We start from the raw sequence: 26,610 nt of genomic DNA on the forward strand, positions 1-26,610 counted from the left end.
ACTTTATAAAGACTGATGCATTACCATGATGATACAAATTAGAAAATCTTTTTTGTGAGGTCTGTTTCAGGGAACTTGTATAAATCAAAGCTCTGAGTTTTCTCTTCCCCATCCTTAGAACTTGGCTACTAAAAGATGTGTCTTTCTAACAGGTATCTGAGGTGATAGGCTGGGATACAGAGATGCATTTCCTGAGCTGATTTACCTTTCCTTAATCTCGTAGGTATGCCTGGACTATTGCCCAGTGCAGGATCTGTGCCAGCCATATTGGATGGAAATTTACAGCCACCAAAAAAGACATGTCACCTCAAAAATTCTGGGGTTTGACTCGATCTGCTCTGTTGCCCACCATCCCAGATACGGAAGATGACATGAGCCCTGACAAAGTAATACTCTGCTTATAAATGAATACGGTAGGGATAAGGTTACTTAACACATTGGCATTCTAACACCAGATCTGCTTTGGAAATTACTGCGTTTGATGCATACCTAAGTAAAAGCAACATTACATGGAAGGTTGCAGTTTCTTAGTCGAACAACAGGATTTCAAGATTTAAACTAAGATGTTCTATTGAAGAGGATGAGAAGCAGTCTAGAATACTTGGTTTTCAGGAATACCTACTTTAGGAGCTTGGTGCTGTTGTCCTGTGGACTCTTGATATGCCTGGTAGTGTTATCACTGAGCAGACATGAAGACATCTGTGAAACTGGTGAGCATGCTTTCTGCATAAAACAACTCTGAAATTCCTATCAATTGCTGTAATTAACGCAGTTCATCATTTATTTGATCCTGATACATGGAACAGAATGGCGTGTTTGCATCAGTGCTCCAAAGGGCAGACGTTCCAGAAGGGAGGGTGCCAAGCTCTAGTACTGTTCCTTTTTGAAAGAGGCGAGGAAATGTGTAAATGTTAAAAGGGCTGTGTTCCTTTAGTTTCTGAGATACTGATTTGTAAATTTTGAAAATAAAGAGTTATAATATGCAGTTTGAGCCCCCAAATAAAAGTTTTCCTAACATGTTTGTTAGTGAATTAGTAGTATCTGGTGTATTTGCTCAGTGTTTGGTTATTCTGTTTCAAAGTTGAATCTGAACTTAGACTCTGTGGAGCACGGATGCTAAAACACGTTTTCCTTCCTACAGGCTGGAGGCGATTATGTATTTCATAGGCTATATTGTTCAATGTAAAGTGAGAAACTCTGTGAGGAAACTATAAAAGCAAAGCTAAACATGTTTGTTTAAATAATGTAAAATATCTACTTGGATGCAGATACTTTAGGTGTAAGAAATAATTTTTAAGATAAAGTTCTAGACAGACAGATTTGCCACCTACCTCTTTGCTTACACATTCAAGGGGTTTATTGGCTCCTTTCACATCGGTGTCATTTTGATACTCCTCCACTGCTTTACATAATTCACTGGGAAAGTTCAGCTAATTAGGTACAATGTATGTGGCCAAAACGGACTGTTAAAATTTCTTACATTTTAATTTACCAATATTTTATTTTTCCAAAAATGCAATGGTTTTGACTGCCTAGACTAGAAACCTAAAATGAGTATCATGTTGCATATTTATGTAAAAAGAGTAAACGAAAACCCACTTTAAGAATGCTGTTGATTCTTTAATATGCCTTTCTTTACCTTTTTACAACCAACAACCTTGGGTTTTTATGAATTTACTATTACTACCTTACTGTTTGTTCATGTAGTCTTACACTGAACCAAAACTTCCACAGTGTTTTTTTCGGTAGCACAGCACCTCTCTACGTCCAGCCCAGCTGTAGTAAGGAAACACTGCTTTTACATTTACCCCTGGAAGAGTGTAAGCTCAGAATGTTCTGTACTGTTTACTGACTCCTGCAGATAAAAGATTCTGGTATATAAAATATGCATATAATACTAATCTGAGGTCTTTTAACCTGACAAAACCAGACCTCTACTAGCTCAATCTGCATACGTCCTATATAGAACAGTAGGAATTGTAAAATGTTGCACCAATACGTATCTTACTAGTACTTATATATCTTAAGCATTACTTCATAAGCATTCAGTTACTGATCTGTGTGCAGGTGTTTCTGAGGCTCCCTTTCTCGCAGCATAAGCCCCCGTTACACTGAGTGTGTGTCACACTTCCTCTTATCTGGGTTTTAACAGAAATGCGCTTTTTTGTGTTATCAAGTCCAAAAGTGCTACTTGTCCAAAGCACACCAAGATGCTCTGACTGGCTTCACAGAAAGGAAGGTGAGTTATTAAATGTCAGTACAGCAGCCGAAATAAACACTACTTCGTGCTGTTTACCTCTTAACCTACTGAAAGCACGTAGGTGCAGATCTTGACGTTGGCCGGGCCTTTTTTTTTTTTACTTTAAAGCGACAGGAGTGCTGTCACTAAGTATCCCAGTATCAAAGGAAATGTTTATTAAAATAAGCTAAGCTTTCTCAGCTTACCAGGAAGTTAGGGAAATTTCATTTTGACAGAGAAAACTATCAATTATGCCCTAAACTACGCTCCCTACAAACGTCCTGGGTATACGAACGCCAGCCACTTGGGACACATCTAGTCTTCAATTGTATATGTTATATTTTATGCAGATTTGTCAGCTGTATTCAAACACAAGTTTATTCTGGAATTCAGAAAAAAACTGACACCATAGACAATTGTTGTACAAAATTAACCCAGTTATTTCAATTGCAAATACAAAGAAACATGTTTTTCAAGACACTTGGCACTTCTTAGGAACAATCTCAGCACTGCCACATGCAACAAAACCAACCAAAAATCCTCCTTAAAAAGCCTAGACAGATTGAGAGGCGCCAACTCTGCTTTTCTCAGTAGGAACTATTCCAAGAGAATTACAAGCTTCAGTGACAACAAATCAGATTAAGAGGAAGTAGACTTGACTTTAGTGCCTGAAATACATTCTGCTATATATTCAAGTCGCTTAAATCTAAGAGGGAGGGGAAAGAAAACTAGTCTTACCAAAAATGTTCTGCTTTTTAGTAGTCAGCTCTCATCAACTTTAGGTCTTCTTTATGTAACTCAGTAGTTCATCTTTTTCCAGTTGGTAACCACTTTTCTTCCACTGTTCTCGCAACTGCTGTAAGAGCACCCCAATTTCTTTTCCGGAAGAAATGCCCACTTTCCTGATGTCATGGCCACTTACAGGAAACGGGGGAATGGACCACTGCTGCATCTGCTTCAGAAGACCATGCTCGCCTTGGTACTTGAGAAGCTCACACACACGAGCAGTCGCATCAGCTTCTCTAGACTGAGGGCCAAAACCAAACATCACCACACTTGCAATGATCTTATGCTGACATTTAAATAAATGCAATGTGCAAATTTTCATTTAAAATAAAGGAAATTCACGTAATACACTGTGGGTCCTAGTATTAATGAATTGGTTGCAGTTAGTGGAGATGATCTATACTCTGACCAAGCTGTGAAAATACTTACGTCTATGATGAAGTCTTGATAGGGTTTCAGTGGTTCTGAACTATCTACTGCCTTAATTAAATCTTTCCTATTTTTAACAATAAATAAACCAAGATTCTTCTCTTCTTTTGAAATCTTCAACCTCAGATCCAATTTCGTGACATCATCCTGTACTTTGAACAGTGAGGTCAAGAGAGTCATTGGCTTTGGTGAGAAACCTTCCACATTTTTACTGACTTTGTTAAATTCTTCTAAACTTGCATTAGCAGGTAAGCCTGTAGGGACAAAAGCATTTTCCACCCATTTTTAGATACATTTTAAAAGCTCCCATCTTAAGCACACTGTATTCTCATATTCAGAAATGTCCTGGTACCAGGATCCACTGCTGGTCTTACAGGTGAACCACTGCCCACCACTGCTCTCCCCTCCCACATCTCAAACCAGCACTGGGGCTCGGAATGTTATTCTGACACCTACTGAACTGTCTGTGTAAGGCCCGCCTTCTCCATGCTCTGCATGTGTTAACTCCCTGAAGGTCTCAGCTCTTCCATTAGACAGCTGCTATTATTTGCAAACAGGAAATAACCCAAGTTACAAAGCTGACAGTGGTGAAGCTGCACTCAAAGCCACGATGGACCGACTCCAGAGGCCCCTTTGTCCGCCCTCACATGCTGCCCTTGTGCTGTCCCCTGCCTGGAAAAACTCCTCCTCCTGGCCACTCCTGGCTCAGAGCCTACTATATTTTAAAGTACTCCATTTTTCCTTTTGGAATTAACTAAATTAACTTTTTTTCCTTACGAAATTTTAAACGAGATATGTTTCATTGCCAAAAATGCAAACATTTTACAAGTTGGACTCACCTATGTAAGGAGCCACATCGAGTTCATAGATGAGATGAATCAGATGGTTCACGTGGTTACCAGTAAGTATTTTTTTCAGTTCCACCCAGATCCGCTCTCCTGATACTCCTGCCAAGCCTTTTGCATTTTCTGCAATTGCTTCCAAAGTCTCAGGATCATGGTCACCAGGTGTGTCAACAATTTTCCCGTAAAACCTACAAAGTAAACATGTCCAGAAGCACTGCCTTTATGCTGGCATTTCACCAGAAAACCGCAGTCTTCATTTTCCTGATGCTACTAGTGAGGTCTAGGAGGGACCTTAGAAATCATCTGCTCATCTACCTTCTCTTTTTTTCTCAGCTCAGAAAACCCGAGCTCCAAAAAGTGTTAAGTTTGGGTGGCTTTAATGAAGGTCTGTTGATTGGTACTGACAGTGGACGCATAAACCAGAGCAGTCTTGGGCAGGCTCTAAAACAGGTCCAAGATATCGTCATGGAGTAGTCTTGCTTCCTCAAAGGTTGCCTGTCTGTACACATCAATGCTTTCAATTAAGAGTTTCACATGAAACACATCTCATGGCAGATATGGGAGTGTATTTCATGGACTCTTGGAAGCATTAAAGTATACCTGCTTTTACCACTCATTTCTTCACAATGCATTGCTCAGTTCAGTTCAGTCGCTCAGTCGTGTCCAACTCTTTGCGACCCCATGAATCGCAGCACGCTAGGCCTCCCTATCCATCAGCAACTCCTGGAGTTCACCCAAACTCACGTCCATCGAGTCAGTGATGCCATCCAGCCATCTCATCCTCTGTCATCCCCTTCGCCTCCTGCCCCCAATCCCTCCCAGCATCAGAGTCTTTTCCAATGAGTCAACTCTGCATGAGGTAGCCAAAGTACTGGAGTTTCACCTTCAGCATCATTCCCTCCAAAGAAATCCCAGGGCTGATCTCCTTCAGAATGGACTGGTTGGATCTCCTTGCAGTCCAAGGGACTCTCAAGAGTCTTCTCCAACACCACAGTTCAAAAGCATCAGTTCTTTGGCACTCAGCCTTCTTCACAGTCCAACTCTCACATCCATACATGACCACAGGAAAAAACATAGCCCTGACTAGACGAACCTTTGTTGGCTAAGTAATGTCTCTGCTTTTCAATATGTTATCTAGGTTGGTCATAACTTTCCTTCCAAGGAGTAAGCGTCTTTTAATTTCATGGCTGCAGTCACCATCTGCAGTGATTTTGGAGCCCAAAAACAAAGTCTGACACTGTTTCCACTGTTTCCCCATCTATTTCCCAGGAAGTGATGGGACTGGATGCCATGATCTTCGTTTTCTGAATGTTGAGCTTTAAGCCAACTTTTTCACTCTCCTCTTTCACTTTCATCAAGAGGCTTTTGAGTTCCTTTTCACTTTCTGGCATAAGGGTGGTGTCATCTGCATATCTGAGGTTATTGATATTTCTCCCGGCAATCTTGATTCCAGCTTGTGTTTCTTCCAGTCCAGCGTTTCTCATGGTGTACTCTGCATAGAAGTTAAATAAGCAGGGTGACAGTATACAGCCTTGACATACTCCTTTTCCTATTTGGAACCAGTCTGTTGTTCCATGTCCAGTTCTAACTGTTGCTTCCTGACCTGCATACAGATTTCTCAAGAGGCAGGTCAGGTGGTCTGGTATTCCCATCTCTTTCAGAATTTTCCACAGTTCGTTGTGATCCACACAGTCAAAGGCTTTGGCATAGTCAATAAAGCAGAAATAGATGTTTTTCTGGAACTCTCTTGCTTTTTCCATGATCCAGCAGATGTTGGCAATTTGATCTCTGGTTCCTCTGCCTTTTCTAAAACCAGCTTGAACATCAGAAAGTTCACAGTTCACATATTGCTGAAGCCTGGCTTGGAGAATTTTGAGCATTACTTTACTAGCATGTGAGATGAGTGCAATTGTGCGGTAGTCTGAGCATTCTTTGGCATTGCCTTTTTTTGGGATTGGAATGAAAACTGCCCTTTTCCAGTCCTGTGGCCACTGCTGAGTTTTGCAACTTTGCTGGCATATTAAGTGCAGCACTTTCATAGCATCATCCTTCAGGATTTGAAATAACTCAACTGGAATTCCATCACCTCCACTGGCTTTGTTCCTAATGATGCTTTCTAAGGCCCACTTGACTTCACATTCCAGAATGTCTGGCTCTAGGTGAGTGATCACACCATCGTGATTATCTTGGTCATGAAGATCTTTTTTGTACAGTTCTTCTGTGTATTCTTGCCACCTCTTCTTAATATCTTCTGCTTCTGTTAGGTCCATACCTTTTCTGTCCTTTATCAAGCCCATCTTTGCATGAAATGTTCCCTTGGTATCTCTAATTTTCTTGAAGAGATCTCTAGTCTTTCCCATTCTGTTGTTTTCCCCTATTTCTTTGCATTAATCGCTGAGGAAGGCTTTCTTATCTCTTCTTGCCAGTCTTTGGAACTCTGCATTCAGATGTTTGTATCTTTCCTTTTCTCCTTTGCTTTTCGCTTCTCTTCTTTTCACAGCTATTTGTAAGGCCTTCCCAGACAGCCATTTTGCTGTTTTTGCATTTGTTTTCCATGGGAATGGTCTTGATCCCTGTCTCCTGTACAATGTCACGAACCTCATTCCATAGCTCATCAGGCACTCTTATCTATCAGATCTAGGCCCTTAAATCTATTTCTCACTTCCACTGTATAATCATAAGGGATTTGATTTAGGTCATACCTGAATGGTCTAGTGGTTTTCCCTACTTTCTTCAATTTCAGTCTGAATTTGGTAATAATGTATTGCTATAGTGATCTAATTAAATGACTGTACCTTAGTCTATGTCCTGTGATTTGTAAAGAGAGACTGTTTGCAAACACTGAAGTCTAAAGGAATAGCAGCTATTGACAAAATGTAAAGTCTGTCAAAGAATATTCTGAGCATGATCCCAAGCTGTAAAAAATTAACTCTTAATAGATACAAATTAGCCAGTTACAATAGTTTGAGTGTTATAGTTCAGCATTGAAGACTGCTACCCACGAAACCATCCAGGTGCATTACACACCTTCCAGATTCATCTAACACATTTCCCATGACCACCTAGAACTGTAAGCCACGTGCAGGCACACTGCCACTCGTTACTCCAGGTTCAAAGCACCTAGGACAGTAAAAAGCACTCAAATACCCGTGTGATGAACGACTGGTGCAGAAAATAAAAGACTTAAAACTGCATTAAAGATCACCACAGAAAGGACTGAATAAATGATCTAGAGAAGGCAAAGATGAGGCGTCTCAAAGTCACAGTATCCTGTCTCTTGGAGACAGAGATGTGAGGTGGAGCCACTGTGCACTAGGCTGCTGTGCATTTCCCATGACGAGAGAGAACTGCACTTTGGTAAAAATAATATTCAAAACTGTATTATTATAATTTATAAAAAGTCCTTACCTGAAATACCTTAAAATTCGAAGATAATCTTCTTGTATCCTCTGTTTAGCTTGTCCAACAAATCTAACTTTCTTATTTTTTAAATCTTCATAACCATTAAAGTAGTCAAATAAAGTACCATCAAAACCTAGTCATTAACAGAGGGAAGAAAAATCACTATTAGCAAATAAGAATTGGAAAACACTGGCTCATACATAATAATCATTCAGCCATTAAAAAAAAGAATGAAATCTTGCCATTTGCAACAACATGGATAGATCTTGACGACATTGTGCAAGTAAAAGAAGCCAGACAGAGGAAGATAAATTATATGATTTCATTCTTATATAGAATCTTAAAAACAACAAGCTGATAGAGAACCGATTGGTGGTTGTCAGAGGCTAGGGTGGGTACAATGAGTGAACAGAGTCAAAAGGTACAAACTCCCAGCTATAGAATAGGTCCTGAGGAGGTCAAGTACACCATGGCAACTAGTTAACGTGTGTGTGTGCGCGTGCGCCGCGCGCACGCGCTCAGTTGTGTCTGACTCTGCAACCCCGAGACTGTGGCCATTACAGTTAACAATACTGTATTACACATTCGGAAGTTGATGAGACAGATTTTAAAAGTTCTCATCACAAGGGGAATAAAATTCTGTAAGTACATATGCTGTCAGATATTACTAGACTTTCTGTGGTGATCATTTCTTGATATATACAAACATCAAACATTGTATACTGAATCTAATGTAAGGCTGTGTATTGCATTACCTCAATTTAAAAAATTAAACAAAAAACTGGAAAACTTAAAATCTACAAAAAAGTATCACAAACAGTAAAAAATTAGGGAAAGAGATAGAGAGTGAAGTACTGATATGAGTAACATTCATCTGTATCCAGTACCAAATGGAACATACAATGGAATAAAAGGCTGCATTTACAATAGCAATAAAAAGACAACACACTAAATAAACAAGATGTATGCCAGTATGAAATGGGCAAAAACAATAAAACAAGCGATTTTCAAGTTAATAATGGAAAATAAACAAGAACACCCAAAATAACCTGGAAAGAAGAAATGATAGTTAAAACTATCTAGAAAAATGTAAAAACTGTAATAAACCATAGGGAAAAAATTTATAATCCTAACGTAGGGAAGACCTTTCAAAATATGATTACCAAAAGAAATGAAAACACAACACCAAAGCCTTCAAAGAAATTATTAGTAAATCCAACTACATGAAATACTAGATATTCATTCCTGGATAGCATGAAAATGACACAATATGAAATTGCATAAGGTAACATACTGGGGAAAACATTTAAAGTTAGTATCACAGAGACAAATGGCTTTCTATTATCTACAAAAACCTCCTAAATAAGAAAGACCATATACAGAAAAGTTAAGGGAAATGTTAAATTGGTACAGTCACTGTGGAGAACAGTATGGAGGTTCCTTAACAACTAAATACAGAACTCCCACGTATGCCCAGCACTCTCACTCCTGCAAATACCCGGGAAAAGCCATAGTGCAGAAGGACACACACAGCCGTGTTCTGGCGCCGCTCCTAACAGTCGGGACACAGAAGCAACCTAAATGCCCGTCGACAGAGGAGCGGACACAGGTGATGTGGTACATGCGTGCAATGGGTGTTACTCGGCCATAACAACAAAACCAGGCCATTGACAGAGATGGACCTGGAGACTATCATCCTGTATATTAACACGTATGTGGAATCTAAAAATGATATAGATGATCTTATCTGCAAGGCAGAGAGAGACCCAGAGGTAGAGAACAAAACACGGACAACGGGGGAAGGAAGGGGTGGGATGCACTAGGCGACTGAGATTCAAATACATACACTACTGGACACTGTGCAAAACAGAAAACTAGTGACATACTGTATACAGCTTGCGGAACGGTACTCCGTGCTCTGTGGTGACCTAAATGGGAAGGACATTCAAAAAAGGTACAGCTGATTCACTCTGCTGCACAGTAGAAACTCACCACACTGTAGGTCAACTATACTCCAATAAAAATTTTTTAAAGAGGAAAAAAAGTGAACTAAAATATATATGACATATAAAAAGCTTTAAAAATGAAGATTTTCAACTTTAGTTGTAAGAAGTGGACATTTATGAGATAATCATTTTTCAGACCTCCATCAGCTCAGCAAGGACCTAAGTCCAATTACACGTTAGCCAGGGGACGGTGAAATCTGAAATCTGACCGGGACACTTCTCCGTGCAGCCTTCTGAACTTGGTGAATTTTGAACCATGTGAACCTAACATCTGTTCAATATGTTATACATATATTTCTAGCACAATATCCTCTCATGTTGAACAAAACAAAATAAAAAACTTAACGATTTTAATATAAGGCACATAAAACCTCAGGTATGTGTGAAGTGACCAAGTCCTCCCAGCTATCCCAGGACTTCCCTGATTTAAAAACTGAAAATCTCCTGTCTCGGGGATAGCTTAGTCCAGGCAAACTGAGACAGGTGGTCGCTCTGGGAACTAAGATGGAAAAACAGAAACACTTGGAGCAAAGACACAGATGCCAACAACCACCCAAATGGGGAGCTCTGTGGGCCTGAGACAGACCTCAGTACGTGGCATCACAGGAAGGCGGGAAAGGAAGAAAGTAACCACTCGTCATGATTATGGCAAATGCAGCCACACTCTAAGCTCAGGCTTAACTCCTGCCAAACTCTTCGTGGCATTTTGACACTTAGAGCCAATTTATAGGGCTCCAGATTCAGAAAGATACAACAGGAAATGACAACAAACAAAAACAATTAGACAATATGATTACAACGTACATGTGGTACACCCATCTTCTGTTACTCCTCTTACTGAACAGACAACTCCCTGGGGACTGTGGAAACCAGATCTTTTTCAGTAAAGGGAAGATCAAAATTTGCAGGAAAAAAACAGTGTTACAAAAGGGAAAATAAGAGTTTGAGAAACAAAGTGACCATCATCCCCAGAACTAGGAATGCTTTGTCTGATAAGATTTGAAAAAAGTCTGGATGGGAAAATGGGCTGAAGGTAAAGATTACTGAGTAGTATTTGTGTGTATTTTGTTTTGCTCTGAATATCCTTTGAAAAAATGATGAGTAGAAGTTAGAAATAAAGTTGAGGTGCTGAGCATAATGCAGTGGTTAAGGACCTAACCTCTGAAACCAGGCTGCTTAATACATTATTGACCAGGAAACTTTTGCAGACGCTAGCTATACATACTGAAACACTCTAGTCAATAACATTCAGGTAACGAAAGATGTATTAATATGTCTCTGGTCAATAAACTGTTAAGTTGGAATCCTGCTGCTGCTGCTGCTAAGTCACTCAGTCGTGTCCAACTCTATGTGACCCCATAGACGGCAGCCCACGAGGCTCCCCCGTCCCTGGGATTCTCCAGGCAAGAACACTGGAGTGGGTTGCCATTTCCTTCTCCAATGCATGAAAGTGAAAAGTGAAAGTGAAGTCGCTCAGTCGTGTCCGACCCTCAGCGACCCCATGGATTGGAGCCTACCAGGCTCCTCCGTCCATGGGATTTTCCAGGCAGGAGTACTAGAGTGGGGTGCCATTGCCTTCTCCGAGTTGGAATCCTAATTCAGCAGTTTACTGGCTGCAGGACTTTGAGCAAATTTTCCTTAGTTACACACCAAGATCTGCCTCACAGGGTTGGTGGGAAGATTAAATTTCTGTGATGGGCTGAGAACGACGACTGTCACATTTTATAAGGGCTCAGCAAATGTCAGCAAACAGTAGCACTGATAAGAGCTTTTATTTTTATAAAACAGTATCTTGAAAAAAAATATTAGTTTCTCTTTTAGTTATATCTGGTTATGAGACATTAGTTACAAAGTTTTCATACAGTGAACTAGTTGGAGCAGTTTAACACTAAGTAAAAATGATATAAGGAGAAATTAACACCTGGAGTTCGACCCCATAATGGAGAGAAAACATGCCTCCAACTAGGCTCCCTTTGGTTATAAATCACCCAGGCTCTGGAAACCCAGGCTCCAATCAAAGCTCTCCGTGACTTGGGCTCAATTACTTAACATCTCTGAGTCTGTTTCCACATCTGTTGAATGAGTTTAATACCTACTTTATGGAGTTTTCCTGAGCATTAAATGAGCTGAAGTACATCAAGTGAGCACTGATGCACCTCAAGCCAGGGAGGCACGCTAGAAATGTTACTGGGCATTAATGTAATTAGCAAAGTGAGCGTACTTGAGTCTACAGCCCCTTCTCCATCCCGCAAAGTGGGTACCACTGCTTCATCCTTTCACTATTACTGTGCCACAGGTAAGAGTGGATGCCCATCTTTTCTAATCCAAAGACTTAACCCTGAAGAACTTGCCTAAAATTTAAAGGACAAAAAACAATGCTTCAACTGCACACCAAAACACTAACCTAATTCACACTGACTCCCATTACGATCCTCACTGCTTTCTTTCATGAGCAAGATGTTATGCTGAGATGATCAACAGGCTTCCTCTCACACGCCAGGGCTGAGTAGAGACGGTCCGTAAGCCGTGGTGCCACGGAGGACTGTGAGGCAGTGCTGGGCACACGGAGCAACAGAGGGGGTGACATCACTGACCATGTCCGCCACAGGCACCAGCAGAGAGGGAGGGTGGGGCGTGTGCGCCCAAGACGGGAAAAAGGGGCAACGCGCGCGCGTGTGCACGGTCCTCACCTGAAACCTAACATCTTTTGATGCGATTCATAAGGAACCCCTGACTGAACGTGCACACACACCAGGGATTCGCCACGACCGACTCCTCTAACCCTCAGGACAGCCCTGCAAAGGAAGCTGCTATCGACGGCCTCGCGTTACAGCGAGAGCGACCGAGGCAGCGGAACCCAGGGATCTCGGCTCCACAGTCAGCTTTAACCACAGCCTGTCTCTTCACAGAAACGGACACAAGCCCTCCAGCGGGAGAACACTGCCAGAAGACACGTTTCACGTGAAAAGGAAGCATTCGGACTGAAGGAGTTAGAACACGCCCCCAGGCATTACCTAAAAACATGGAATTTATGGTGAGATCTCTGCGCTCAGCATCCTTCTGCCAGTCGGTTGTGAATTCAACCTCGGCGTGTCTTCCGTCAGTGGCTACATCAATCCTCAGTGTAGTAATTTCAAAATTTTCTTCATGAAGCTGGAAGTAAATATGTTTTTCAAAAATTAGTTTTCAGTATCACTGGATGGATTGAAAAAAAAAAAATAAGTCCTGACAAGTGTATATCTTCTTTCCTTTTTAAGTCAACTAGTACACATATCGGAGAAGGCAATGGCACCCCACTCCAGTACTCTTGCCTGGAAAATCCCATGGGTGGAGGAGCCTGGTTGGCTGCAGTCCATGGAGTCGCTAAGAGTCGGACATGACTGAGCGACTTCACTTTGACTTTTCACTTTCAAGCACTGGAGAAGGAAATGGCAACCCACTCCAGTGTTCCTGCCTGGAGAATCCCAGGGACAGGGGAGCCTGGTGGGCTGCCGTCTATGGGGTCACACAGAGTCGGACACGACTGAAGTGACTTAGCAGCAGCAGTACACATATACCTTGAAATACAATGACACCCACAGTATTCAAAGATACATCCAAACAACATTTTTAAGAAATAATAAACCCCTCTTAATTTAAAAAGATAAGTTTGCATAGAAAAAATGGCAAGCCTGACAAATTATGTGGCAGAAAGTAAGATCCCTTAAAATATTCTGGTTCTTCAATACAAAACCAGGCTACTCTTTTAAATATTTTTTTAATAGCTCCAATTTTCAAAGAGCTGAATATCAATTTATAGAATATAAACCACTGAGCAAAGGCCCGACAGAGGAAGAAATATAGGCAACACATCCTGCAGCTCCTTTGCTGGTTATCTTCAATTAAGTTAAAATAAAGTGCCCAGTGCATCCTGGGAAGAGAGGTTACCCACTGCTGGGAAAAGCAGAGTAGCACCGTTACAGTGATGTGTGAGCTTAGCCTGAAAAAGTGAGTGAGCTCTGGACATGCAGATGCTGAAGAAGAACAGTTCAAGATGAGCAAAGGCACAGTGGAGAGGAAGACGGGTATATGCAAGAGCAAGTTCACAACATACACAGGGCATCCACATTGAGGGGCAGACAGCAAAAGGTTTCACATGCCAAGCAGGGGTTCAGGATCTTTTCATTAGGAACTGAAAGCCATTAATGATAAGGAAAGTCGGTTCTGGCTTCCCTGATGACTCAGTGGGTGAAGAATCAGCCTGCAATGCAGGAGACACAGGAGACGTGGGTTCAGTCCCTAGGTTGGGAAGATCCCCTGGAGAAGGAACTGGCAATCCACTCCAGTAATCTTGCCTGGAAAATCCCACGAACAGAGGAGCCTGGAAGGCTACAGTCCATGGGTTGCAAAGGGTCGGACATGACTGAGCGACTAACACACACAGTCTGTTCTGGAATTCCTCTCAATCTCATGTATTGTTTTCTACAAACTGGTTCTCACTGGGGAGTTCCAGAATTAGGAATTTGAGGCACAAGTTAACTCAAGGAAAACGGTGTAAATATTAAGACAGTTGAAATCTACAGAAAACAGAGAGACCCCCAGAGTGCCTCCCTCGCCCAAGCAGAGAACTAGAGATTGACTAGAAAGGATGACCCCAAATAATCACAACTTGAGGCACCATATACAAAATCATGGGAAATGAAAATGAAAATAAGGTTGTGAAGAAAACCCAACATGACCTCTATCCCTTTCTGCAGTCAGTTTTCAAAATGTTAATCAGCAGCCTTACTCCAACCTGGGTAATGCTAGAGGATTTCTCTGGTGTCCCCGGATGAAAAGCCCTCCCGATACTGACAGCAGGGTCCCGTCACTAACAAGGCTGCTGCTTCCACACAAAACTACCATGAACTGCCCAGGGCATTCTGCATGCACTCCATTACTCCAACAAAGAGACACTGAAAAGCTTCCACACTGAACAAACGCCAACAGCAAAGACAGAACAAGCTCAAAGGAAATAAAGACATCATCCAAGTACCTAGCCCCTTCACGGATCACAGCCTTGTTGTGGCGAAGGGGCCTGGAGAACTCAATGACGCTATGAGCCAAACTGTGCAGAGCTACCCAAGGCAGATGGGTCACCGTGGAGAGTTCTGACAAAACGTGATCCACCGGAGGAGGGGATGGCAAACCGCTCCAGTATACCTGCCATGAGGACCCCATGAACTGGATGAAAAGGCAACGAGAGATGAATCCGCCAGGTCAGATGATTTCCAACATGCCACTGGGGAAGAGCAGAGGACGACTATTAACAGCTCCAGAAAGAATGAGGCGACTGGGCCAAAGCGGGAAGAACGCTCAGCTGTGGATGTGTCTGGTGATGAAAGTAAAATCCCACACTATAAAGAACAGTACTGCATAGGAACCTGGAATGTCAGGTCAATGAATCAAGGTAAATTGGATGTGGTCAAGCAGGATATAGCAAGAGTAAACACTGACATTTTAGAAATCAGTGAACTAAAATAGACTGGACTGCAATGGGTGAATTTAATTCAGATGACCATTATATCTACTACTGTGGGCAAGAAGCCAACAGAAAAAATGGAGGAGCCCTCAGTCAGCAAGAGTCTGAAATGCAGTACTTGGGTGCAACCTCAAAAACGACAGAATGATTTCGGTTGGTTTCCAAGGCAAACCATTCAACATCACAGTAATCCAAGTCTATGCCCCAACCAGTAATGCTGGAAAAGTTCTGAAGCTGATCAATTCTATGAAGACCTACAAGACCTCCTAGAACTAACACCAAAAAGAAGATGTCCTATTCATCACTGGGGACTGGAATGCAAAAGTAGGAAGTGAAGAGAAACCTGGAATAACAGGCAAGTCTGGCCTTGGAGTACAAAATGAAGCAGGGCAAAAGCTAACTGAATTCTGCCAAGAGAATGCACTGGTCATAGTAAACACCCTTTTTCAACAACACAAGAGACAACTTTACACATGGACATTACCATATGCTCAATACCAAAATCAGACTGATTACATTCTTTGTAGCTGAAGATGGAGACACTACATACAGTCAGCTAAAACAAGACCTGGAGCTGACTCTAGCTCAGATCATCAGCTTCTCGTAGCAAAATTCAGGCTTAAAGTAAAGAAAGCAGGGAAAACCACTAGGCCAGCCAGGTACAACTTAAATCCCCTATGAATATACAGTTGAGGTGACAAATAGTTTGAAGGGATCAGAGCTAGTAAACAGAATGCTTGAAGAACTATGGACAGAGGTCCATAATGCTGTACAGGAGGCAGCGAACAAAACCTTCCCAAAGAAAAGGAAAAGCAAGAAGGCAAAGTGGTTGTCTGAGGAGACTCTACAAATAGCTGGAGAGAGAAGAGAAGTGGAAAGCAAGGGAGAGGGAGAGGTACAGCCAACGAAACCAGAGCGCCAGAGAACAGCACGGAGAGACGAGGGCTTCTTCCATGGACAATGAGCAGAAGCACAGGAAAGCCACTGAACGGGCAAGACTAGAGACCTCGTCAAGAAAACTGGAAATGTCAAAGGCACACTTCATCAAAAGATGGCTCTTAAAAAGGACAGAAGCTAACAGAAGAAGAGATCAAGAAGAGATGGAAAGAATACACAGAACTGTACAAAAAAGATCTTAATGAACCGGATTACTGTGATGGTGTGTGTGGTCAGTCACCCAGACCCCGCATTCTGGAGCGTGAAGTCAGGGGGCCTTAGGAAGCACTGCTCTCAATAAAGCGAGTGGGGGCGATGGAGTTCCAGCAGAGCTATTTAAAATCCTAAAAGACGATGCTGCGGAAGTGCTTCACTCTATATGCCAGCAAATTTGGAAAACCCCGTAGTGGTCACAGAACTGGAAAAGGTCAATTCTCATCCCAATTCCCCGGAGAAGGCGATGGCACCCCACTCCAGTACTCTTGCCTGGAAACTCCCACGGACGGAGGAGCCTGGTAGGCTGCAGTCCATGGGGTCGCGAAGAGTCGACACGACTGAGCGACTTCACTTTCATGCGTTGGAGAAGGCAATGGCACCCCACTCCAGTGTTCTTGCCTGGAGAATCCCAGGGACGGGGGAGCCTGGTGGGCTGCAGTCTATGGGGTCGCACAGAGTCAGACACGACTGAAGCGACTTAGCAGCAGCAGCAGCATCCCAACTCCCAAGGACAGTACTAAAGAATGTTCAAACCACTGGACAACTGTACTCATCTCCCATGCTAGTGATGTTATGCTCAAAATCCTCCAAGTTAGGCTACAAAGTACACGAACCGAGAACTTCCAGATGTTCAAGCTGGGTTTAGAAAAGGCAGAGGAACCAGAGTTCAAATTGTCAACATTTGTTGGATCATAAAGAAAGCAAGGGAATTTCAGAAAAACATCTACCTCTGTTTCACTGACTATGCTAAAGCCTTTGACTGTGTGGATTGTAACAAACTGCGGAAAACTCTTAGAGAGATGGGATTACCAGACCACCTTACCTGCCCCCTCAGAAATCTGTATGCAGGTCAAGAAGTAACAGTTAGAACCTTGTATGCAACAACAAACTGGTTCAGGATTGAGAAAGGAATATGACAAGGCTGCTTATTGTCCCCTTGTTGATTTAACTTATACACAGAGCACATCATGAGAAATGCTGGGCTGGATGAAGTACAAGCTGGAATCAAGACTGCCAGGAGAAATATCAACCATCTCAGATACGTGAATTATACCACTCTAATGGCAAAAGCAAAGATGAACTAAACAACCTCTTTTTGAGAGTGAAGAAGGAGAGTGAAAAAGCCTGTTAAAACCAAATATTTAAAAAACTACAATCATAGCATCCGGCCCCATTACTTCATGGCAAACAGAGGGGAAAAGGTGCAGGTAGTGACAGATTTCTTCTTCTTGGGTTCTAAAATCACTGCAGATGGTGACTGCAGCCATGAAATTAGAAGACGGCTGCTTCTTGTCAAGAAAGCTGTGACAAACCCAGACAGCGTTAAAAAGCAAACACGGTCCTTTGGTGACAAAGGTCCTACAGTCAAGGCTACGGGCTTCCCAGTAGTCATGTGCGGTTGCGAAAGCTAGACCATGCAGAAGGCAAAGTGAGGAAGAACTGATGCTTTTGAAGTGTGGTGCTGGAGAAGACTGTTCAGAGTTCCTTGGACAGCAAGGAGGTCAACCCTAAAGGAAATCAACCCTGAATACTCATCAGAAGGACTGATGCTGAAGCTCTAATACTTTGGCCACCTGATGTGAACAGCTGACTCACTAGAAAAGACTCCGATGCTGGGAAAGATAGAAGGAAGAAGGAAAAGGGGAGAGCAGAAGATGAGATGGCTGGATGGCATCACTGATGCAATGGACCTGAACCTGGGCGAACTCCACGAGACGGGGAAGGACAGGGAAGTCTGGTGTGCTGCAGTTCATGGAGTGGCAGAGTCGGACACAACACAGCGACTGAACAACAGAGCAGCTAGAATTGATACTCTCAGGGAATATCAGATGATACTGCATCTGAAACAAGAACAGGACGCTTTCAAAAATATTCTAGAAAAGACCTCTTGAAAATATAAAAAAGACAGCAAAAGTTGCCAACAGAAAAACTGGATGATCAAGGTAAGGCAGTTTCACAGAAATTAAATGAAAATATAAGAGACAAAAGACAAAACTAGAGGATCAGTCCCTGTGGCCCAACATCCAGCATTCACAGAGGTTTCCACAGAAGACATCTGCCAAAGGGGATGGAGTCAGGAGAGGAATGAACACGAGAAGGCCCGCTCAGCGCCTGACGCCAAGGCAGTGCCCAATCCAAGCCAAGGCACGTCCTCGCCAAATTAAAAACACCAGAGATAAAGTGATCAGAAAGGCTTCCAAAATGGGGAGGGGAGAATCGGTTCTCGAACACGGGAGAAATCTGAACAAGCTCAGGCTTCTCAGTGGCAACTCTGGGAGACAGAGAACAAAGCCTTTACATTTCTGCCTGAGAGTGATTCCCAGCCTTGAATTCCACAGCCAACCAAACTATCCGATCAGCGTGAATGGAGGCAAAATAACAGCGTTTTCACTCATGCCAAGCTCTCTCAGGCTACTAACATGAGGGCATAAACCAAGACAGAAAGCACATGGGATCAGGAACCAGGAGGTCTAATAAAGAAAGGGGCAAGTTCACTCCTGGGTCTGACGCACGGGCCTCCCAGGGTGGGCCCGGGTGGGAGGAGGCAGACAGCAGCAGGTGAGCCAGCTCCAGAAGGCCCCAGAAGACGCGCACAGCGGGGCCCAGCGGGAGCGAGTGGCGCCCCAGAGCCGAGTCAGAGACACACTACCAACTGCAGGGGCCCCCAAGCATGAAGCACAAGGAATGGAGTCACAGCGCACCACGCCATCTAGCTGCAAACAACAGGGCGGGGGGGTGGGGGGGTGGAGGGGAGGTGGGAGGCGGAGGGGGGGAGGTTAGCATTCGGCCAGAAATTACGGCAGAAATGCCCTGAGGCGGCCAAGTCGCCTTGCAGGAAGTCAATAAACAACATCTGAAGACTGGAAATTTAAAACGAAAATCAAACACTGAAGCATCAGAAAGGTCTGTTTTAGAAACGTGGAGGGAAAAGGTACTGACTATGAATATTAGCTGAAAGGGGGGGCAACAAAGGAGGGCGCAGGATGTCACAGGAGGCAGAGGAGACTTCTTTTTTTAATGAGGCTTCTTTGCTATTAGGTTTTTAAACACTAGAAATCATCTATAAATCTTTTTAAGTTTTCAAAACAGGCAACGCCGCTCCTGTCAGACTCCTCACTCACCCTGGCAGTGATGGTCCCGTGCTTTTCTCCTTTGTTGTTGATCATGCGGATGCCGACCGACTGGAACAGCTCCTTCATCTGAGCTGGGGTGGCCGTGGTGGCAAAGTCCACATCCTGTGGCTTCACCCCACTCAGCAGATCCCTCACGGCTCCTCCCGCGATTCGCAACTCATGATTTTCCTTGACAAATAATTCTGAGACAAAAAGGAATGTTTTTTATTTCGGTGGGTTTCTGTCAAGCATCACAGAAGCACAAGTTCTTCCATCTATTTGGCACAGCAGAGATAACTGAACTCAGTCTTTTTATATAAAACTGGGAGAGCAGGGGTGGGTAGGGGTGGGAGGTGGAAGCCGTGGTATACTCTTGGCTGATTCACACTGTGGTATGGGAGAAACCAATACAACATTGTAAAGCAATTATCCTCCAATTAAAAATAAGTACATTTAAAAAAAAAATACAAACTATGAAAACAAAGCCCACAGCAATGAAGGGACCTGCCTGCAGCAGAACGCCTTCAACAATCATGAGAAGCAGGGAACTGGCAGAATTTTCCTTAGGTTAATTCAGAATATCTAAATGCCTCAAGGTTATCAATGTAAATCTGAATTACTACCAAAAAGTACAGGGAATACTCTAGAAAGGTGAAGTGTTCCTGCACATCCTCGGTGTGTTTTCTCTTGAAGCAACAGCATGCTGACGCAGGAGCCACCAAATGTTACCTATCACACCACCTATGGTGAACAGGGCAGCTGAGCATCCTTCCAGAAATAAGCCACATATAAAACCAGCTCATAGCTCTGCTCCAGAGAAGCCACACACGCCAACTACCATGAGGACTGAGTCCAGGAGACCCAGAGCTGACTCCTCTGCAGGCGGAGGACAAGTCTGAGTCCACCGTAACCACCCACATGACTGAGGGACCCACATGGAATCCCGTGAGGATGAACCAGGGCCCGGCCTGACTGCCAACCCAAGCCGAGCTGCTGCTACGTGCTGGACTCGCACACAAGGCCTGGGTAGCCTCCCGTGAACATTATCACATCAGAGAACATCCACACGAGACAAGGCCTCTCTGTGACCAGCATGCATCAAGACACCTAGTAATCATGTGTGAATAAAGACGAGACGCGCACACTGCCGGACAGCACCCTCTCACAGGTAACACATGCGACTGTGCCTTAGGTACCAGTTTAATCGTCAAGCTGTGTTCCCACCTTCAAGGTAAGGATTATTAAGACCATCAGACTAACCCCTGCTTCCTGACACCCGAATCCACAGCAAAGCCCCCAAATCATGTGATACAAGCCCAAATCCTACAAAAAGTCATTTCTACAATGGTTTTTCTCAGAGGCCTCGAGGTTCTCCTCGGTCAGCAAGCCCCACTCTGCCTGGACTTGCTGAAGGGTGTTCTTACTGGTCCTTGGCAGGAGGGTGCATCAGAGCTCCAGCACCACAACACAACTCAAGACGTCACCCTCCAGCCCGTGCCAAGCTCTGTGCTCCGCCATCCTCCCCCTCTACCTGTCCTTCCCAAACCTCCCAGCTCCATACCTCTGCAGACTCCCCAGAATCATGTGTTGAAAAACAACCAAGGTTGCTCCCTCTACCTCCCCACTTGACTAAAAGCTCTTGCACACGGAAACCACTTCCAGGAGCCCCTCCCAGAGGGACTGCTCATACTCCTCCAGCCCCACGTTTCCAGTCAAGTCCTGGTGATTCCTTAATATGAGGTCCACGGTTCCTTAAAATAAAACACTAAAATCATCTGTTAGTGCACAGTTTTCATGAGACTCAGACAGGTAAGGTAAACAACAGTTTCATGAAACAGCACTCACCCTTACTATATATACCATACAATCCAACCTGTTCTATTCTTTATCTTCTTTTTCCTCTATTTTTTAACACTGGTCATGACCACTAAATTGATTTTATGACCCATGAACAGGTCACACGAACTCTGGTGCTGGACAAAACTCCTGAGAGCCCTTGGATAGCAAGGAGACATTCACTGGAAGGACTGATGCTGAAGCTGAAGCTCCAATACTTTGGCCACCTGATGCCAAGATCCAACTCACTGAAGACCCTGAACCCGGGCAAGACTGAGGGCAGGAGGAGGCGGCAGCAACGGAGGATGAAACGGCTGGATGGCATCACCGACTTGATGAACATTAACTAGAGCAAACTCCCGGAGATGGGGAAGGACAGGGAAGCCTGGTGTGCTGCAGTCCATGGGGTTGCAAAGAGACAGACAGGACTGAGCGACTGTACAACAACAATAACCATTTAACTTACACAAAAATTATTACATTTGGAACTTTAGCCTCATGTATAGAATGAAGGAGGGGTTTCCCAGGGGGCGCAGTGGTAAAGAATTGGCCTGCCAAAGCAGGAGACGTGGGTTCAATCCCTGGGTCAGGAAGATCCCTTGGAGGAGGAAATGGCAACCCACTTTAGCATTTTGGGCTGGAAAATCCCATGGACAGAGAAGCCTGATGGGCTATATATAGTCCATGGGGTCAAAAAGAGTCAGACAGGACCTAGCAACTAAACAACAGGATTATATGGCTACCTTAAGCAAAAGGAAAACAAATTACATAAAATAAACTGACATAAAATTCTATATGAGCATCATACACTATCCTAAACCTCCCAAATTCTTGCACACTGGAAACTAATTTTACATTTGGCAAAACAGCTATCATGATTCAACAACTGGTATAGTATTAAGCTGCAGAGCAGCACCATACAACAGCCATCTTTTTTTTTCCTTTGTTGCTTTTGTGCATGGTTTTCACACAGAACACTGTATTTTAGCAAGACATTCAAGTCTTTAGAAACTAGCAGAGATCATATAGAAGTAACTATGTGATTTTCTAAACTGCTGGGTATTGCACTAAAAGATTACATCCTTGCCACTTCCACTATAACCGAGAAAACCTGGGTTGGTCTTTCAGGGCCAAGGCCACGGGCCAAATCCCACCTCTCTCTACCACACTCTTCGCTTTCTCACTTGCTAGGACTTCACCTCTCAAGGTAAAGCACATTTGGCCCTTGAAGTCAGGGTTAGGAAGCCAAATGCAACTGGTAAAAACTGTTCAAGGACCTACAGTAATCTATATCCACGGTCTTGTTTCCAAAAGAGAAACACAGAAGGGGCTTCCTTGACGGCTGAGTAGTAAAGACTCCACCTGCCAGTGCAGGAGACGTGGGTGCAATCCCTGGTCCGGGAAGACCCCACATGCTGTGGAGTGACTAAGCCCATGTGCCACAACTACAGAGCCTGTGCTCTGGAGCCCAGGAACAACTACTGCGCTCACACACCACAAGTACTGAAGGCTTCGTGCCCCACAGCCCATGCCCTGCAACAGAAGAAGCAACTGCAAGGAGAAGCCCCCACTCGCCGCAACTCGAGGGGGAAAAAAAGGCACAGCAATGAAGACCCAGCACAGCCAAAATAAATGCATTTTCTACATCCAGTCATTTGGCGGCTATCTTCCAGGAAACCTCTTACAATGGAGACAGTAAAAGTGGGAGCTGGGAGAGACATATGAAGAAAGAACAAACTCAACTTCAACTGTAAGTCAGAACCTACAGATATGAGCTGTACACACAGTAGCCACATGTGGTTCCTGAGCACTTGAAATGTGGCGAGTCTGAATTAAGATGGTCTATACTAAACGCCAGATTTCAAAGATTTATAAGCGAGAGTGGGAAATATGTCACTTGTAATTTGTACCCAAATATGACTTTAAAATGACGGTATTTTAGATGTACTGAATTAAATGAGATACTCATAATTTGTACACAAATATGACTTTAAAATGACGGTATTTTAGATGTACTGAATTAAATGAGATACTCATAATTTGTACACAAATATGACTTTAAAATGACGGTATTTTAGATGTACTGAATTAAATGAGATACTCATAATTTGTACACAAATATGACTTTAAAATGATGGTATCTTAGATGTCCTGAATTAAATGAGATGTACTAAAAAGTTATTAAAATTAATTTCACCCATTTCTCTTTTTCACTCTAATTAAAATTCAGAGTGAAGTATCTACTTTAGGCCCCCTACTTCAAGACCATATGAAACTATGGTCTATAAAACTATAAAACTCAAGTAGAGTTATGGACCATTTACTTCTAACATATACCTAAAAGTCACCTTATTTCAAGAACAGGAAAGTAGCTTTGTCAATAAGCTAATACAGGGACACCCTCCATGGTCAAGTGATTGAGAATCCACTTTGCAATGCAGCATACAAGGGTACAATCCCTGGTTGAAAAACTAAGATCCCACATGTCACAGAGCAACTAAGCCCGTGCCCCAGAACTCCTGAGCCCGTGCGCCAAACCTAGGGAGCCTGTGTGCTGCAGTGAAGATCCCACATGCCCAACTGAGGCTGGCGCAGCCAAATGAGGATTAAAACAAAAAATCAGCTACTAAAAGGCCAGTCACTTTAAATCCACGTTCCTTCACCTTCTGGGCATCAGAATTAATGGAGCAGTTTTTATAGAAATTTACAAATGCCCATACTCCTCAGAGATTCCAGTCAGTAGGGCAGGAGTGGGACCCTAGCATTCTTAAGCTATAAAAGCTCCTCAGGTGAATCTAAAGGACAAACCAACATGTAAGGTCATGTTTCTACATATATACACCTTAATACACTTCCCAAATCACTGACGGTGACTCTAGCCATGAAATTAAGACGCCTGCTCCCTGGAAGAAAAGCTACGACAAACCTAAACAGTGTATTAAAAAGCAGAGACATCGCTTTGATGACAAAGGTCCATCTAGTTAAAGCTATGGTTTTTCCAGTAGTCATGTACAGATGTGAGAGTTCAACTATGAAGAAGGCAGAGTCCCTAAGAATTGATGCTTTTGAACTGTGATGCTGGAGAAGACTCTTGAGTCCCTGAGACAACAACGAGATGAAACCAGCCAACACTGAAGGAGATCAACCCTGAATATTCACTGGAAGCACTGATGCTGAAACTGAAGCTCCAATAGTTTGGCCACCTGATGTGAAGAGTTGACTCACTGGAAAAGACCCTGATGCTCGGAAAGATTGTGGGCAGAAGAAGGGGACAACAGAGGATGAGATGGTTGGATGGCATCACTAACTCAACGGACACCAGTCTGGCCAGACTCCAGGAGATAGTGAAGGACAGGGAAGTCTGGCGTACTGCAGTTCATAGGGTCCCAGAGAGTTGGACATGACTGAGCCACTGAACAACCCATTGTATTTATAAAGACATGACTAGGAGACCATAAATTCTGCAGTGCAACTGTGTGTACTGTAACAGCGATAGTTGATACCGAGTTGACAACTGCGGCAAGCAACACAAAGCGCCTGTGACCAGGCACTTAGCTAAAGCCATTTCCTGTGTCCCTTCCAGATAAGAGTTGTATATGCACAAATGTAGATGACTCCCACTTACTTCTGCCTCTGGTTCTCTCGGAAAGCACTGATACCTGGGCCAGAAATATAGCTTAGTGGTGACAAGCTGGGTTCTCAAATCAGACTGCAAAAGTTCAAATCCAAGCTCTTCGGTTATTAGTTATAAAAATGGTGCCAAGGAATTTCACATTCCTAAGCCTGTGCTTCCTCAACAATACAACAAGAGAAAAAGTATCTAATCCTTAAGTCAGTAGGCCTAATTCTGTGATGCATATAAAGTACGTGGGGGTAACACAAAAAAGCCATGCTTTTTACTGCAATCATTATTTGCTCTTCTCATGACTTGGCTATAGTTTTGGATTATTCATAGTAAACCCTGCTTTCACTAGCTCAACATTCACAAAAAAAACTATGAATGTTGGCTTAAAAATATTACCTGTCTGCCTCTCCATTTATACAAGCTTCCAAAGCAAGAAGAGGCATCTGACTTCTCACCTGTCAGACTCTTCAATCCTTCTGTGAAAAGTGACTGGAATTCTGGAGACTGCAACTTCATTGTAAACATAGAGTGCTTCAGAAGGCACAGTCTACTCCTGCTGCAGCTCAGTAACTGCCTGCGCCAGGGATCCAGGCACCTCAGCATCTGGGGAGAAAGTCACCACCTCGCATCTACAAGACAAGCATGCACACACCACGATGAAATTTACAAGCGCAGGACAATGAGGGGATGCGCAGTGATTTTTATCAACAGAGACACAGTCATCTCCTGATCACGTGAAAAACGGAAAAAACTGACAACGTGAGGGAGAATTACAACTGGGTCTACCCCTGCAGTTACCCGGTTTTGCCCTCCTGAAGCACTTGCTACTATGTTAATACCGCATTCTACTGTCGGGATGCTCTCCTGGGAGACCGGTCTCAGTTAAAGCCTGAGGGGTACAAGGCTGTCACGAACAGTGGTTCCAGAAAATGTAACTCAAACACTTGCAGGGACACTTGCTCTTCTCCAGAACAATTCACAGTCGTGTGTACATCAGCATACTTGCTCACGCACAACTGAGACTCATGACCCCGGGATATGTCCTACTCACTGGAAAACAAGATGTTTTCCTATCATCTGTCCTTGCTGCCCGCTTCTTCCTCATTCATCATCCGCCTATCCCATCAAGTCTCCTGAATCCCACCCATTCACACTCTGCCATCTGTCGTCCATCATCATCACGCTCCGTTTTTCATGTAGGGTGGGCCTCTGGGAGGCAGCAACAGATCGCAAACAGAAACCGACAGAAACCCCGGAGAAGAACCATTCCTTTTCTTGGAAAAGCAGGTTTCAAAGAGCGGCGTTTCCCGCCAGGGGGCGAGTTCTCCTTATCCAAAGAACTGGGGAGGAAAAACACTGCACTTCCTTCCACGCTTCAACACAGAAAACCCAGTGGGAACCCAGGCCCGGAAACTGCGTGGCCTGTCCCCCACAGCAGGTGCTGGACCTAAAAGGGAGGCCAAAGGCCCGGCCGCAAGGAAGGGAAAGCGCCCAGGGGAAGCCCGATGAATCAGCCCGCAGTCATTGAGATGTAGCAGAAACGCGGTCCCACGACCTCGACAGTGGGCTCTATTCCCGAGGGCGGAAGAGGCCTCTCACTGCCCCGGCACCCGCCTTCCCCAAGACCAAGCCCGTGGGACAGTCCCAGGGTCCTGCCATCGCTGCCGCTCGCCCCCC

At 43.7% G+C, this 26,610-nt stretch overlaps 2 protein-coding genes across 10 annotated transcripts in view; one reads left to right on the forward strand and one right to left on the reverse strand.

Moving 5' to 3' along the window:
• CRBN (cereblon) overlaps positions 1-1,040 on the forward strand; it is a 405,868-nt gene extending 404,828 nt beyond the window's left edge. For all 5 annotated transcript variants that reach the window (XM_044934064.2, XM_044934065.2, XM_025272595.3 and 2 more), the window contains one exon: positions 224-1,040. In XM_044934064.2, the coding sequence (XP_044789999.2) occupies positions 224-404 (181 nt within the window). In that variant the 3' untranslated portion in view covers positions 405-1,040. The remainder of the gene's footprint in view (positions 1-223) is intronic.
• A 1,559-nt stretch (positions 1,041-2,599) lies between these two features.
• Positions 2,600-26,610, reverse strand: part of TRNT1 (tRNA nucleotidyl transferase 1) — a 95,945-nt gene continuing 71,934 nt past the window's right edge. For 3 of the 5 annotated variants that reach the window (XM_044934068.2, XM_044934067.2, XM_006074588.4), the window contains exons 2-8: positions 25,389-25,562; positions 19,482-19,675; positions 12,722-12,860; positions 7,708-7,834; positions 4,294-4,487; positions 3,455-3,708; positions 2,600-3,266 (exon numbers count right to left, since the gene is read on the reverse strand). In XM_044934068.2, coding sequence (XP_044790003.1) covers positions 3,018-3,266; positions 3,455-3,708; positions 4,294-4,487; positions 7,708-7,834; positions 12,722-12,860; positions 19,482-19,675; positions 25,389-25,536 — 1,305 coding nt within the window. In that variant the 5' untranslated portion in view covers positions 25,537-25,562 and the 3' untranslated portion in view covers positions 2,600-3,017. The remainder of the gene's footprint in view (positions 3,267-3,454; positions 3,709-4,293; positions 4,488-7,707; positions 7,835-12,721; positions 12,861-19,481; positions 19,676-25,388; positions 25,563-26,610) is intronic. The other 2 variants (XM_044934069.2, XM_006074590.4) reach the window with 1 other exon arrangement.

This window comes from Bubalus bubalis, chromosome 21 (genome assembly GCF_019923935.1).
Source record: "Bubalus bubalis isolate 160015118507 breed Murrah chromosome 21, NDDB_SH_1, whole genome shotgun sequence".
NCBI classification, from domain to species: domain Eukaryota; kingdom Metazoa; phylum Chordata; class Mammalia; order Artiodactyla; family Bovidae; genus Bubalus; species Bubalus bubalis.